General features: G+C 36.6%; 1 protein-coding gene across 1 annotated transcript in view; it reads left to right on the forward strand.

Annotated features, from left to right (window-relative positions):
* The window catches only part of LOC128656883 (ribosomal protein S6 kinase alpha-2), a 631966-nt gene that overhangs the window by 171539 nt on the left and 444409 nt on the right, over nucleotides 1-16018 (forward strand). The window contains exon 2 of the mRNA XM_053711048.1: nucleotides 11390-11506. Coding sequence (XP_053567023.1) covers nucleotides 11390-11506 — 117 coding nt within the window. The remainder of the gene's footprint in view (nucleotides 1-11389; nucleotides 11507-16018) is intronic.

A 16018-nucleotide genomic window follows, 5' to 3' on the forward strand; every position in this document is an offset into this window, starting at 1 on the left:
TTTTTTCAGAACAATTAAAAAAATAAAATAATCTGTCACACCAACAGCTGAACACTTTTTTATATTTGTCATGGACATAAAGATTATAGCTATCTAATGTATTTTTAGATTGATTGGAGTAGCCGTGTTAGTCCAGGAATTTAGATACCAAAATAACAAGGGTATTGCATTAATAAATAATACTTTTTTATTGGACTAACTATACATTTATAAGTAGGCAAGCTTTTGGGAGATCCCTCCCTTTCTCAAGTCTGAAGCAATACTGACCAGTTCAATGAAATGTACAGATTATGGGGCCGATTTATCATTGTGCGTGTGGACATGATCCGCCGACAGCATTTATGATAGAGTTTGTACTAGACATTAACTTAATATTTGCTTTTGTGGAATTGTCTGTGATGTGATATTTTTAAATATATCAATTTAGGGTATGTGTGGTTTTATGAATTAAACATTAAACTGTAGGCAAAACATTTTGATCATTTTTTTTAAGGGGGTATTGGGTGGGTTTAGAGTAGGGTTGGTTGTGTGGGTGGTGGGTTTTAATGTTGGGGGGATTTGTAATTTTGTTTACAGGTAAGAGAGCTGATTACTTTGGGGCAATGCCCCGCAAAAGGCCCTTTTAAGGGCTATTTGTAATTTAGTGTAGGGTAGGGCTTTTTTTTATTTTGGGGGGGCTTTTTATTTTGTTAGGGGGATTAGATTATGTGTAATTAGTTTAAAAATCTTGTAATTTGTTTACTATTTTCTGTAATTTAGTGTTTGTTTTTTTGAACTTTAGATAATTTTATTTAATTTTATTTAATTGTATTTTATTTAGGGAATTAATTTAATTATATTGTAGTGTTAGGTGTAATTGTAACTTAGGTTAGGTTTTATTTGACAGGTATTTATTTTAGCTAGGTAGTTATTAAATAGTTAATAACTATTTAGTAACTAGTCTGCCTAGTTAAAATAAATACAAATTTACCTGTAAAATAAAAATAAACCCTAAGCTAGATACAATGTAACTATTAGTTATATTGTAGCTAGCTTAGGGTTTATTTTATAGGTAAGTATTTAGTTTTAAATAGGAATTATTTAGTTAATTATAGTAATTTTATTTAGATTTATTTAAATTATATTTAAGTTAGGGGGTGTTAGGGTTAGACTTAGATTTAGGGGTTAATAACTTTAGTATAGTGGCGGCGACGTTGGGGGCGGCATATTAGGGGTTATTAAATGTAGGTAGGTGTCGGCGATGTTAGGGACATCAGATTAGGGGTTAATAATATTTAACTGTTTGTGAGGCGGGAGTGCGGCGGTTTAGGGGTTAATATATTTATTATAGTGGCGGCGATGTCCGGTTTGGCAGATTAGGGGTTAAAAATTTAATTTTAGTGTTTGCGATGTGGGGGGGGCATCGGTTTAGGGGTTAATAGGTAGTTTATGGGTGTTAGTGTACTTTTTAGCACTTTAGTTAAGAGTTTTATGCTACGTCGTTGTACCATAAAACTCTTAACTACTGACTTTAAAATGCGGTACCAGTCTTGACAGGAGGGGGTCTACCGCTCACTTTTTGTCAGACTCGTAATACCGGCGCTATGCAAGTCCCATTGAAAAAATAGGATACGCAATTTACGTAAGTGGATTTGCGGTATTTACAAGTCTGGCCAAAAAAGTGAGCGGTACACCTGTACCTTCAAGACTCATAATACCAGCGGGTGTTAAAAAGCAGCGTTGGGACCAGCCAACGCTGCTTTTTAAGCCTAACGCAAGACTCGTAATCTAGCCATTAGTTTGTAAATATTTAAACAGCTAATGAAACTCAAAAAAATACATAAACATGTTATTCTCAGACTAATCTCTTCTTTGAATGCATCATTCTATTTAGCATTTATTTAGGCCTAGATTACGAGTGAAGAGCAAAATGCTGCTTTCGCAAGTGCAATATTTTCCCTCCACTCAGTAATACCAGTGTACACAAATGGGAGCCTTGTTCTTATGCCTAGCGCAGCATAGGGGGTGTTAGGCAGCAAATTTAATATATATATGTATAATATATATGTATATAAATATATACATATATACTGTATTTATGTGTTTAAATGTGTAGGTCTAACTAGCTAGGTCCAACGCGTTTCAGCTCAGACCTTAGATCATATGTTTAAAAGTTCATTCCTACATAGTGTATAATGGATTAAAAGGCTAACAAAGAACTTATTGCACACACAAATTATTACCAAAAATTGATCAAATCAAACCTGGAATTAAATCCATCATGCATTCTTGTTTTTAGCCTTAAAATCCAATATACCTCTCTCTTACTTAGGAGTTTGTCCAAATCCCCTCCTCTGGTTGTCAACGTGACTTTTTCTATAATGCTCCATTTAAAGGACACAGTATTTCGGGCATGTGTTTCTATGAAATGTTTGGCTAAAGGGGACAATTTTTCCTCTCTTTTCCTGCTTATATCAGTGTCCACTGTTATACTGGACAAATGCTCTCTAATATGGATCCTTACTTCTCTAAGGGTTTTACCTATGTATTGCAAGTGACAAAGCTAACATTCTATAAGATAGACTACACCTTTAGTGCGACAATTCACACAACTGTCAATGTGGAATACCTCACCTGTTTTTTCTGAGGTAAATTTAATTGGTTATTCTCACATGCTTAGAGGCTTTGCAGTCGGTGAAACCACATTTGTGCATACCTTTAACCTGTAACCATGTGGATTGACTTTTGGTAGAAAAAGGAGTGGTTGGGGATATTGTGTTCCCAATTGTTTTCCCCCCTCCTATAGGAAAACTGAACATGTTTTGGGGGGTTATGTCCAAATTTGTAATCTGCTGACAACATCGGTAGATGTTTCTTGATTATATTGCAAAAATCCCTGTATTGTGGGGAATACGGTGTAATTAACTTAATTACTCCTTGTTCTTTCTGACCTTGATTTGAGTGTTTCTTGTCTTTATCTTTAATCAGATCCTTCCTATCTAGGGTAGACACAGCAAAATGAGCATCCTTGATCACTCTACTACTATACCCCCTTTCTTTAAGTTCAATGTCTAGGTGTGCTGACTCCCTTTTATAAATTTGTTGTTCAGTACAGTTACGCTTAACCCCTTAAGTATCACAGCACTTTTCCATTTTCTGACCGTTTGGGACCAGGGCTATTTTTACATTTTTGCGGTGTTTGTGTTTAGCTGTAATTTTCCTCTTACTCATTTACTGTACCCACATATATTATATACTGTTTTTCTTGCCATTAAATGGAATTTCTAAAGATACCATTATTTTCATCATATCTTATAATTTACTATAAAATTGTTTATAAAATATGATGAAAAAAATGGAAAAAAAAACACACTTTTTCTAACTTTGACCCCCAAAATCTTACACATTTACAACCATCAAAAAACAACCAAAATAAATAGTTTCTAAATTTTATCCTGCGTTTAGAAATACCCAATGTTTACATGTTCTTTGCTTTTTTTGCAAGTTATAGGGCAATAAGTACAAGTAGCACTTTGCTATTTCCAAACCATTTTTTTCTAAAATTAGCAATATTTACATTGGAACACTGATATCTGTCAGGAATCCCTGAATATCCCTTGACATGTATATATTTTTTTTAGAAGACAACCTAAAGTATTGATCTAGGCCCATGCCACCATTTATCCACCAAATGCGATCAAATAAAAAAAAATCGTTCACTTTTTCACAAACTTTTTCACAAAATTTAGGTTTCTCACTGAAATTATTTACAAACAGCTTGTGCAATTATAGCACAAATGGTTGTAAATGCTTCTCTGGGATCTCCTTTGGCATTGCTTTTTCGTAATTAGAAGGCCGCTAAATGCCGCTGCGCACCACACGTGTATTATGCCCAGCAGTGAAGGGGTTAATTAGGGAGCTTATAGGGTTAATTGTAGTTTTAGTGTAGTGTAGTGTAGTAGACAACCCAAAGTATTGATCTAGGTCCATTTTGGTATATTTCATGCCACCATTTCACTGCCAAATGCGATCAAATAATAAAAAAAAAAAGTAAAATTTTTCACAATTTTAGGTTTCTTACACAAATGGTTGTAAATGCTTCTCTAGAATCCCCTTTGTTCAGAAATAGCAGACATATATGGTTTTGGCTTTGCTCTTTGGTAATAAGAAGGCCGCTAAATGCTGCTGCACACCACACTTGTAATATGCCCAGCAGTTAAGGGGTTAATTAGGTAGCTTGTAGGGTTAATTTTAGCTTTAGTGTAGAGATCAGCCTCCCACCTGACACATCGCACCCCGTGATCCCTTCCTGACCCCCCTCAAACAGCTTTCTTCCCTCCCCCACCTCACAATTGTCACTGCCATCTTAAGTACTGGCAGAAAGTCTGCCAGTACTGAAATAAAAAGCAGTTATTATTTATTTATTTTTCATTTTTTTTTATATTCAGTCTACAGTGATGGATCCCCCCTTAGCCCCCAACCTCCCTGACCCCCCCCCATACATCTATCTAACCCTCCCCCTCTACCTATTTGCCGCCATCTTGGGTACTGGCAGCTGTCTGTCAGTACCCAGTTTGCCCCCCAAAAAGTTTATTTTTTATTTTTTTTATTTCAAATAATTATTTTCTGTAGTGTAGCTGCCTCCCTCAATAAGCTACCTCCCTCCCCCTCCCAGATCCCCCCTCCATCTGCATCCGTCATATACATTTGTCTTTTAATAGTGCATATTTGGCGCATGGCCCCACACGCCCCCCCGGACGCTACCACCGACTACCGCACTCACATTAGACAAAATGGATCCGGAAGCAAATATCAATGGCCCGCCCACCCTCCTCCCTGCAGCGGTTCCCACCCACCAATGAACGGTACCATTGATGGCCGATGCAGAGAGGGCCACAGAGTTGTCAGACCTTTGGTTAATTGTGCTTAGCTCAAAGTGCTTGTGGGAGCATTAACCAGCCACTTGTAATGGCTGGTTATTTAATGTGAGCCCGTAAATGAGCAAATATGCCCCTTTACGGGGGCAAATTAAAATAGCGCTCTACTTGTAATCTAGTCCTAAGTGTTTAATGTCCCTTTAAATATTTCAGCCCGCCTCAAAAAAACTGCAACCTGTTAAATGAATTAAGTATGGGTAGGATGCACAGTTTTCTTACATTTTTTTTTAATAAAATGCAAACTGTTTTAATCAGATAAATAAAAAATTCCATACTTGTATGTGTGAATTTATCTTTGAAATAACAATGGTTTTACAAGTTATATGCCTTTAATTTGACTGATATAAATGCCAATGTTATTCAGTGCTGGCACACATGCTTCTCCAATTTTGTGTTTCCTCCATCTCTTTCTTTTTGTCCAAACATTCTGTTCTACAACAGAACATATTTGTTGCTAGAAGAGGAACAGAACATTCATGCTTTCTGATCAACAATTCCTGTGTATCTCATATAATACACACATAGTTCTGTTTGATGATTTACCTTTAAAGGGAAATTAAACTCGGAAATGAAGAAATAAAACAAGATTTCAATATATATATTTGTTTTGCTTGTTTTTGCTGTGAAATACCTTTGAAACTGCTGCTTGTTCCAGGGTCTTTCGAAACCTAAGTAAAAAAAAATATGCGTGTGTGTGTGTGTATTTATACATGTGTAAATAAATACACATGTATACACATATATAATTGTATACAGAGGCGTAACTAGAAACCACAGGGCCCAGGTGCAAGAATCTAAGAAGCCCCCCCCAATTTAACATAGAAAAAAAAATGTGAATCAGATTACATGTCTGCAAAAGGAGGTACCCTGTGCCCACAGTCTGTGAGATGGTCTGACCCCCTATTACTGTATATAGTGACACTGTTTAACCCACCAGTACTGTATATAGTGAGTTAGTGACACAGTCTGTAATCCGCCGGTGAGATGGCGGCCTGACCCTACCCGTCCCAGTACTTTATATAGTTACCACAGTAGTCTGTGACATGGTCCAGCCCCCCCGTACTGTATATAGTGGTACTGTATAATGACACTGTTTACCCCCGCCCCCCATGCTGTAGTAACAAGGTCTGTAATTGGCTGGTTCCACAAACATACACACGCACACGCATAAATACACACACAGTCACATACATACATGTACACACACATACATACACACACATAAACACCAATGGGTAAAACAGAAACACTAACCCCTGTAGTCAGAGACAGAGACACTAGTGAAGCATCACATGACACTCACATGATATCAGTGCAGGTAGTGGCAGGTCAACATTTTTTATTGCGACCTCTGCACCCCCTGTAGTTCCGTCCCTGATTGTGTGTGTGTATATATATATATATATTTATTTTTATACACATATATATATATATATATATACGCAATATAGCCCTTTCCATTCAAATACCTTATCATATACCATATACCTTTTAACCCTTATAAAAAAAACGTTTTATTAATATTTTTATTAGAAAGTGTATATATTAATGTAACAATTTATTTTAATGTATTTATTTTATGTACGGTGCACATTTATTTTTAGACCTAATCTTTTACACAAGGTGTTCAGTCGTGCTAACCCGAAGAGCACAAATTTAGATTGAGCTTGGCGGTGCACGTTCACTCTCAATATGTAATATATGCGCAAGTTAGCGCGGTCGAGAAATTGCAATATTGTGACTATGCTAACGTTATCGCGCCACTTGTAATCTAGCCCAAATTTTATGATGTAGACAACGTAGGGAGTCCGCTCACTGGATGCACAAATTGCATGCATAGATATTTATTATTAATTACTGAAGCCTGTATAAGTCCAGTTAGTTGGCACCTCTCTATGTTCTTCTACATCTGGGCATTAAAGTGGGACTATTTATAAATATAAGAAGCCTTATAAGGGGAGAAACCAGTTATGGTAGAATTATGGTAACTTAACCGGCTTTAGGCAGGAGTGGGATAACTTATATTGGAAAAATGGCCTTGAACAGACCTTGGAAATACCACTGTTGTTCACCAACCAATGACATCCTTGCTCACACTGGAAACAACTTAGCTTTTCTGATAGCTGCCACTCAGAGCATGATGACTTCACACCTCTATCTTCTTTACCATTCTGTGCTGCTATAGCATGTGCAGTATGCAGAGCTTTGGTAATAAGTAACACAACCCTGCTGCGCGACTAGCACTGCTGATTGCGTGACCAGTAGTTTCCACTCTGGACCATAAGTTCTTGGCAGCTCCAGAATGGTACTTTTACTATGGGTTTATAACAGATAGCATCAAAGGGTTGCTTAAAAGAACAGTAAATACCAAGTATTGTATTGTTTAAAAAGATAGATAATCCCTTTATTACCACCCATTTCCCAGTTTTGCATAACCAACACAGTTATATTAATATATGTTTTACCTCTGTGATAACCTTGTATCTAAGCCTCTGAAGACTGCCCCCTTATTTCAGTTTTTTGACAGACATGCATTTTATCCAATCAGTGCTGACTCATAAATAACTCCACAGGAGTGAGCCAAATGTTATCGATATGGCACACAAACTACCGCTGTCTAGCTGTAAAAAAAAACACCTGTAAAAATGCACTAAGATAAGCGGCAACCTTCAAGGGCTTAGAAATTAGCATATGAGCCTACCTAGGTTAAGCTTTCAACAAAGAATACCAAGAGAACAAAGCAAATTTGATGATAAAAGGGAATTGGAAAGTTGTTTAAAATTGCAAACCCTATCTGAATCAGGAAAGTTGAATTTTTGACTTGACTGTCCCTTTCAGAATACTCCTGAAGAAACCCTATATATTCCATAAATGTGAAATATTTAAACCAGCTGAGGATTGTGTCACTCTAACCACAGCTGTTCTTTAGCCTCTTATATTAATATTACATGAAGCGGAGGAGGAGTATTGAGAATGAACAATTATCATGGTCTCTTGACACCAATAGCTAACAGAACAGTCAAGTTACGCTATTTCTAAGTGATATTGTTTTCTGAACACTAAAGTGAACGGGTTATAGATTTCATGAACTGTAAGACGGATTTCTGCTTTTATTTCAACACATTTTTCAATGGCCTCTCTGAAGAAAAAAAATGTTTTAACTAGACCTGAGCTCGCCTTACACTCCAGAGCTAATTAGTCTTTAATTGCAAATACACTTGAAAATTCTAATCAGTATAAGAGGATAAAAAGGATCTCAAGGCAGAATGTATTCTACAAAATATTTAAATGTTATTATACTATAGAAATGAGGTCACCTTACATGTAATGCTATACTTAATGGATAAAAATGTATGTTTCGTAAATATTTATACTGTAGGATTTATTTATTGCCTTTATAAGTAATTATTTATGCGTTATTACCCTGCACCCCAGAAATGTCACATTAAAACTTGTGTGCTTTAAATTCAGAGAGTGCAAGATTTTAGACTATTGATGTGTGTATATATATATATATATATATATATATATATATATATATATATACACATATACACATACACACATATAAATATATATAGACACACACATATAAATATATATATATACATATAAAAGGATATATATATATATATATATATATATATATATATATATATACATACATACACAGATATACAGTGCTTTATTGTACAAGAAAAGGTGCCGGTATTTACATGATGATTACACATTTTACCTGTTATGAGTTGGCAGAGGTGGGGGTACTCAGTACCGGTGAGTACCCCCACAAAAAAGCCCATATACAGGGAGTGCAGAATTATTAGGCAAGTTGTATTTTTGAGGATTAATTTTATTATTGAACAACAACCATGTTCTCAATGAACCCAAAAAACTCATTAATATCAAAGCTGAATAGTTTTGGAAGTAGTTTTTAGTTTGTTTTTAGTTATAGCTATTTTAGGGGGATATCTGTGTGTGCAGGTGACTATTACTGTGCATAATTATTAGGCAACTTAACAAAAAACAAATATATACCCATTTCAATTATTTATTTTTACCAGTGAAACCAATATAACATCTCAACATTCACAAATATACATTTCTGACATTCAAAAACAAAACAAAAACAAATCGGTGACCAATATAGCCACCTTTCTTTGCAAGGACACTCAAAAGCCTGCCATCCATGGATTCTGTCAGTGTTTTGATCTGTTCACCATCAACATTGCGTGCAGCAGCAACCACAGCCTCCCAGACACTGTTCAGAGAGGTGTACTGTTTTCCCTCCTTGTAAATCTCACATTTGATGATGGACCACAGGTTCTCAATGGGGTTCAGATCAGGTGAACAAGGAGGCCATGTCATTAGATTTTCTTCTTTTATACCCTTTCTTGCCAGCCACGCTGTGGAGTACTTGGACGCGTGTGATGGAGCATTGTCCTGCATGAAAATCATGTTTTTCTTGAAGGATGCAGACTTCTTCCTGTACCACTGCTTGAAGAAGGTGTCTTCCAGAAACTGGCAGTAGGACTGGGAGTTGAGCTTGACTCTATCCTCAACCCGAAAAGGCCCCACAAGCTCATCTTTGATGATACCAGCCCAAACCAGTACTCCACCTCCACCTTGCTGGCGTCTGAGTCGGACTGGAGCTCTCTGCCCTTTACCAATCCAGCCACGGGCCCATCCATCTGGCCCATCAAGACTCACTCTCATTTCATTAGTCCATAAAACCTTAGAAAAATCAGTCTTGAGATATTTCTTGGCCCAGTCTTGACGTTTCAGCTTGTGTTTCTTGTTCAGTGGTGGTCGTCTTTCAGCCTTTCTTACCTTGGCCATGTCTCTGAGTATTGCACACCTTGTGCTTTTGGGCACTCCAGTGATGTTGCAGCTCTGAAATATGGCCAAACTGGTGGCAAGTGGCATCTTGGCAGCTGCACGCTTGACTTTTCTCAGTTCATGGGCAGTTATTTTACGCCTTGGTTTTTCCACACGCTTCTTGCGACCCTGTTGACTATTTTGAATGAAACGCTTGATTGTTCGATGATCACGCTTCAGAAGCTTTGCAATTTTAAGAGTGCTGCATCCCTCTGCAAGATATCTCACTATTTTTTACTTTTCTGAGCCTGTCAAGTCCTTCTTTTGACCCATTTTGCCAAAGGAAAGGAAGTTGCCTAATAATTATGCACACCTGATATAGGGTGTTGATGTCATTAGACCACACCCCTTCTCATTACAGAGATGCACATCACCTAATATGCTTAATTGGTAGTAGGCTTTCGAGCCTATACCGCTTGGAGTAAGACAACATGCATAAAGAGGATGATGTGGTCAAAATACTCATTTGCCTAATAATTCTGCACACAGTGTATATATATATATATATATATATATATATACACAGTATATATATATTTTATATATACACATACATACCTATTATGTGTTATTACCCTGGAAAATGTATTGCTGTTATATATCTCAATATAAATATATATATATATATATTTATATCTTACTATCTATCTATCTATCTATCTATCTATCTATCTATCTATCTATCTATCTATCCATATGGGGAAACTTTTTCAAATCTAATGTGAAATGCAGCTGAATTGTAAAAAGGTTAAAGTCAAAATTGTAGAACTAGACAAAATTATATAAACTGGTTACGTTTTTGAGATATTTGCTAGTGGGAAAAAAATAAAAAGTTTTCAGAGTATGCCGTCTCCCTTCCCACAAATTTGGTGCAGACGGAATCCCTGCCTAGGAACATTGTCCCCCCATATTTTACATAATTTAGTTTTGTTCAGACGCGCAGTAAATAAAAGAAATGTCAACTTTTTGGTGCTTATCTAAAGTAATTAATTTGAATGTTGATATTCTAAATGTGAATTTTGTGGCTTCTAAAATTTGACAAATTTGGCTATAATTAAAGTATATATATATATATATATATATATATATATTTTTTTTTTTACAAAATACATGTTTATTTGCTTAATAGTAATAGCCATACATATTTGTGTCTAGGTATTTTATTTTTAATTGTGATCGTGCAATAGTTTAGTTTATTGGTACGTTGTCCATTTTATATCAAAATAGAAATATTGGTTATTTAAAAGGACATAAAACATAAAAAAATCTTCTTTCATTCTCTTAGTAGTCTTTGTTGAACAAGCAGCATTGGGAGGTAGCTGAACACACCTGTTGGGCCAATTGCAAGAGGCATATATGTGCAGCCACCATTTACCAGCTAGCTCTCAGTAGTGTACCTGAGCCTACCTAGGTATGCTTTTCAATAAAGGATACCAAAGAATAAAGCTAATTAGAAATGATAAGTAAATTAGAAAGTTGTTTGAAATTGTATGGATCATTTGAATAATTCTTACTTTACTGTTCCTTTAATTCACATAAATGCAAATACTGCTATTGAATTTACAATGCTTAAATAAATGTCATATTTTCTCCTTTAGGATGAAGGCGTATTGAAGGAAATAGATATCAATGACCATGTGAAAGAAGGATTTGAGAAAGCCGATCCATCACAATTTGAGCTGTTAAAAGTTCTAGGACAAGGTTCATATGGGAAGGTAAGGGAAGAAACGTTGTCACCACATGGAAACTATAATATTTCCCCAATACAGAGCAATGCATTATGTTGTATCAGTTTTCAAACAAAGGACCAGAGAATTCCTAAAGGATGCTATGATATTATAATTTTCTTGATTATATTGATGGAGATTTGGGATTCCATGTTGAATACATTTAAAGAGACATGAAACTCCAAACATGTATTTCATGATTTGGATAGAACAAACAATTTTAAATAACTTTCCATTTTACTTCTACTATCAAATTTGCTTCATTCTCTTGTTATCCTTTGCTGAAGGAACAACAGTATTGCACTACTGGCAGCTAGCTGAGCACATCTAATTAGCCAATCACAAGAGACAAATGTGTGTAGGCATCAATCAGCAGATAGCTCCCTCTACTGTATGATATGTGCATATTCTTTTTAACAATGGATGTCAAGAGAACAAAGCACATTTGAAAATAGAAGTGAATTTAAAAGTGTCTTAAAATAACATGCTGTATCTGAATCATGCTAGTTTAATTGTGGCTTGCCTCTACCTTTAAATCTAAATCAAATACATATTGTGAACTCTTAAAAAAAAAAAATAATCAAAGTTATGGGACAACACATTTTTGTAACACTTACACCTAAAGCTATTGGTGGATTTATTACAAATTTAGGTTTAGGTAATTCTGCTTTGATCTATTAGTTTAGTATATACCAAAATATTTAGCTTCAAAATTTTAAGGCCTAGGCCAGGTAGTTTTGCATGAAAAGGAGTTAAGATTTTCTATGATAGTTGATATACTGTGAATGTTCAAGCCAGGCTATTGGGTTGGTAGGGATACAGTTATTTTCATGTACATGCACTATACGTGCATTTGTTTTGTTACGAATACAAATTCGTAACGTAAAATGGATATTGGTTTCATGCACTGCAATTTGTCAGTATTTATTTGTTTTCTTAAATTACCTTAAGGGTTATAATACTTACCACTAGCGCGCTGGAGAGCCGAGCAAATCCTGCCTCTTCTTCATAGAGCTCTGGACTGCGCTAATAGGATGCTTTGTGCGGAGGATTTCAGGGTCTGCATTAACCCTTTGATCACAGGGTTAAGTTGTCTACATCGTAAACAAATTGAAATCCCGCGATCGTGCACGCGATCGCAAGATTTCAATGATGGGATCGGGTCAGGGGGGCATCCCTATGACGCTCTACACTCCCTCCAGACCGTGATCGCATCATGAAAGCGCAGTTGGCTTCAGGACAGCCAAACGGTTAGGACGTTCTATTTTGTCCTAAAAGTGCTAAAAATCCCAGGGAGGTTAGGACAAAACAGAACATCATAACGGCGATAAAAGGTTAAAGGAGTAGGCCCTATAGTGCAGGCCCTGGGAGCCGAGATGCTAAGCATCCTATTAGTACGGCCCGGGACTTTAAGAAGAAATGGATTTGTGCGGCTCTTCAGCTACTTTTTCCACCTGTAGCCAAGGAACATTTACATTAATTTAATAAAAAGCAATGTAAATTTTCCATGAATATTTAATATTTTAAAACAAAATTAATACTGAATAGCAGACGAATATTCGGGGAAACTAATTTCCCTGAATATTTGTTCCAAAAGATTCGGACAAATCAATTATTTTTCTGCTGCACATGTCTGACACGTAATATCATTCATTCTCTTAAAGATTTGTACTGGAGGAAATGCACAAATCTGTAGACCATCTGGACATGTAAATATGTAACGTAGGTTTTTAAAAAGCTGCTAATTGCCTAAATCAGCTATTTGACTTGCAGCATTTGTAGGTTACAGAACCATGAAACTTATAACTTCTATGTCCTATTAATATGAAAATGACACAAACCCTATTAATTTAACAGTCATTGGGGGGTAGTTATCAAGCCGTCAACCTCAAATACGCTGGAATTCCGCAGCGTATTTGTGGCGAGGCTGATTCGCCTTAGTTATCAAGCCCTAGACACCGGCAAAAGTAGAAGTTTGTGACGTAAGCTTCGATCCACCGGACTCAGTCTGACACAGATCGATTCTTACGTCATTCCAGATGTTCCGCACACAAGTGCGGCACAATCTGACTACTTTTGCTAGTTATCAAAAAACTAGCAGGTACGCTCGGCACTTTTCCGGCCCAGCGTACCTGGTTTTCAATCCGCCGCCCTGGAGGCGGCGGATCCCATAGGAATCAATGGGAGTCTGACCATAGCGAAAGTTCATGTTCGCTGCTGCCCGACATCCCATTGATTCCTATGGGAGATGTCTGCACCTAACACCCTAACATGTACCCCGAGTGTAAACACCCCTAATCTGCCGCCCCCTACACCGCCGCAACTAAATAAAGTTATTACCCCTAAACCGCCGCTCCCGGAGCCCACCGCAAGCTATAATAAACTGATTAACCCCTAAACCGCCGCTCCCGGAGCCCACCGCAAGCTACTCTATACATATTAACCCCTAAACTGACGCTCCCTGACCCCGCCGCAACTATAATAAATGTATTAACCCCTAAACCGCCGCTCCCGGACACCACCGCAACCTACATTATACCTAGTAACCCCTATCCTGCCCCCCCTATACCGCCGCCCTCTATAATAAAGTTATTAACCCCTATCCTGCGGATCCCGGACCCCGCCGCAACCTATATTAAACTTATTAACCCCTAATCTGCCCCCCCCCTACACCTATAATACATTTATTAACCCCTATACTGCCCCCCCTACACCGCCGCCACTGTAATAAAATTATTAACCCCTAAACCTAAGTCTAACCCTAGCCCTAACACCCCCCTAACTTAAATATTAATTAAATAAATCTAAATAATATTTCTATTATTAACTAAATTAATCCTATTTAAAACTAAATACTTACCTTTAAAATAAACCCTAATATAGCTACAATATAAATAATAATTATATTGTAGCTATTTTAGGATTTATATTTATTTTACAGGCAAATTTCAATTTATTTTAACTAGGTACAATAGCAATTAAATAGTTATTAACTATTTAATAGCTTACCTAGCTAAAATAAACTGAAATTTACCTGTAAAATAAATCCTAACCTAAGTTACAATTACACCTAACACTACACTATACTTTAATAAATTATTTCTATTTAAAACTAAATACTTACCTGTAAAATAAACCCTAAGATAGCTACAATATAATTAATAATTACATTGTAGCTATTTTAGGATTTATATTTATTTTACAGGTAACTTTGTATTTATTTTAGCTAGTTAGAATAGTTATTAAATAGTTATTAACTATTTAATAACTACCTAGCTAAAAGAAATACAAAATTACCTGTAAAATAAATCCTAACCTAAGTTACAATTAAACCTAACACTACACTATCATTAAATTAATTAAATAAATTAACTACAAATAACTACAATTAAATACAATTACTTAAACTAACTAAAGTACAAAAAATAAAAAAAGCTGTTACAAAAAATAAAAAAATAAGTTACAAACATTTTAAAAATATTACAACAATTTTAAGCTAATTACACCTAATCTAAGCCCCCTAATAAAATAACAAAGCCCCCAAAAATAAAAAAATTCCCTACCCTATTCTACATTAAAAAAGTTCAAAGCTCGGGGGGGCGGAGCCGACTACCAAGATGGAAAGTCGCATTTAGGAGAAGCTCCGTGTGATAGTTTACATTGGGACCAGATAAGCATGTAATTCATCGCACTTTATAGCCCTTATTAGACTGATACCCCTTCATAATCAGCACTGCTGCTGCAGATCACTAAAAAAAAAAAAAAAAAAGGAGTAAGACCCTGAACCGGAGCCACGCAGACACCGGAGTAACATCCAGACCACGCCGGAGACGGGCCCACTCATTACCCGCAACAGGTGAAGCTGCAGATCATCAGTGTCCCGCTCCGGATTACAAGTAAGACCTTGTTAAAGGCCACCTTAGCATTTGCACCTTAACTTGCACTAAGACACCGGGTGGGGCCCGAAACTAGATCCACACGCCATCTTAGACTGCAGCAGCACCCAGTGAAAGCGCACGCAGCGCATACATTTTTGCTCAGGGGTACAGCGTAAGGGCCTTAAAACATATGGACTTTGCTCATGAAGTAAACACTTACTTGGGACATTCTTGCTAATCGGAAAGAAAGTAGGAAAAAGCACTTTTTACGACCCAATCTGCACACGTGGCTTGCCGCGACACAAATAGTTTTGCACTCTGCCTGCAGATCACTAAATTTGGAGTCGCATTCGAATCCCAATAGGACACAAACCTCATTAAAGGCACAAACAATCGAGGTGATTCAAGTTAGCAATAACCGTATAGACTCACTGGAAATCTTATCACCCCCACCAGGACGCAGGCCGCAAACATATAAACAGCACAGATTACGCGCCAAGTTGCACAGCATCACTTGTATCACAGGATGTCTTCAAAGCGGCTCACAAAAGGGGACAAAGCAGCAAAATCCACTTCAGCTGCAAGCACCAAACTGAACACCTATTTTAAAGCTTTAACCACT

This window comes from Bombina bombina, chromosome 4 (genome assembly GCF_027579735.1).
Source record: "Bombina bombina isolate aBomBom1 chromosome 4, aBomBom1.pri, whole genome shotgun sequence".
NCBI classification, from domain to species: domain Eukaryota; kingdom Metazoa; phylum Chordata; class Amphibia; order Anura; family Bombinatoridae; genus Bombina; species Bombina bombina.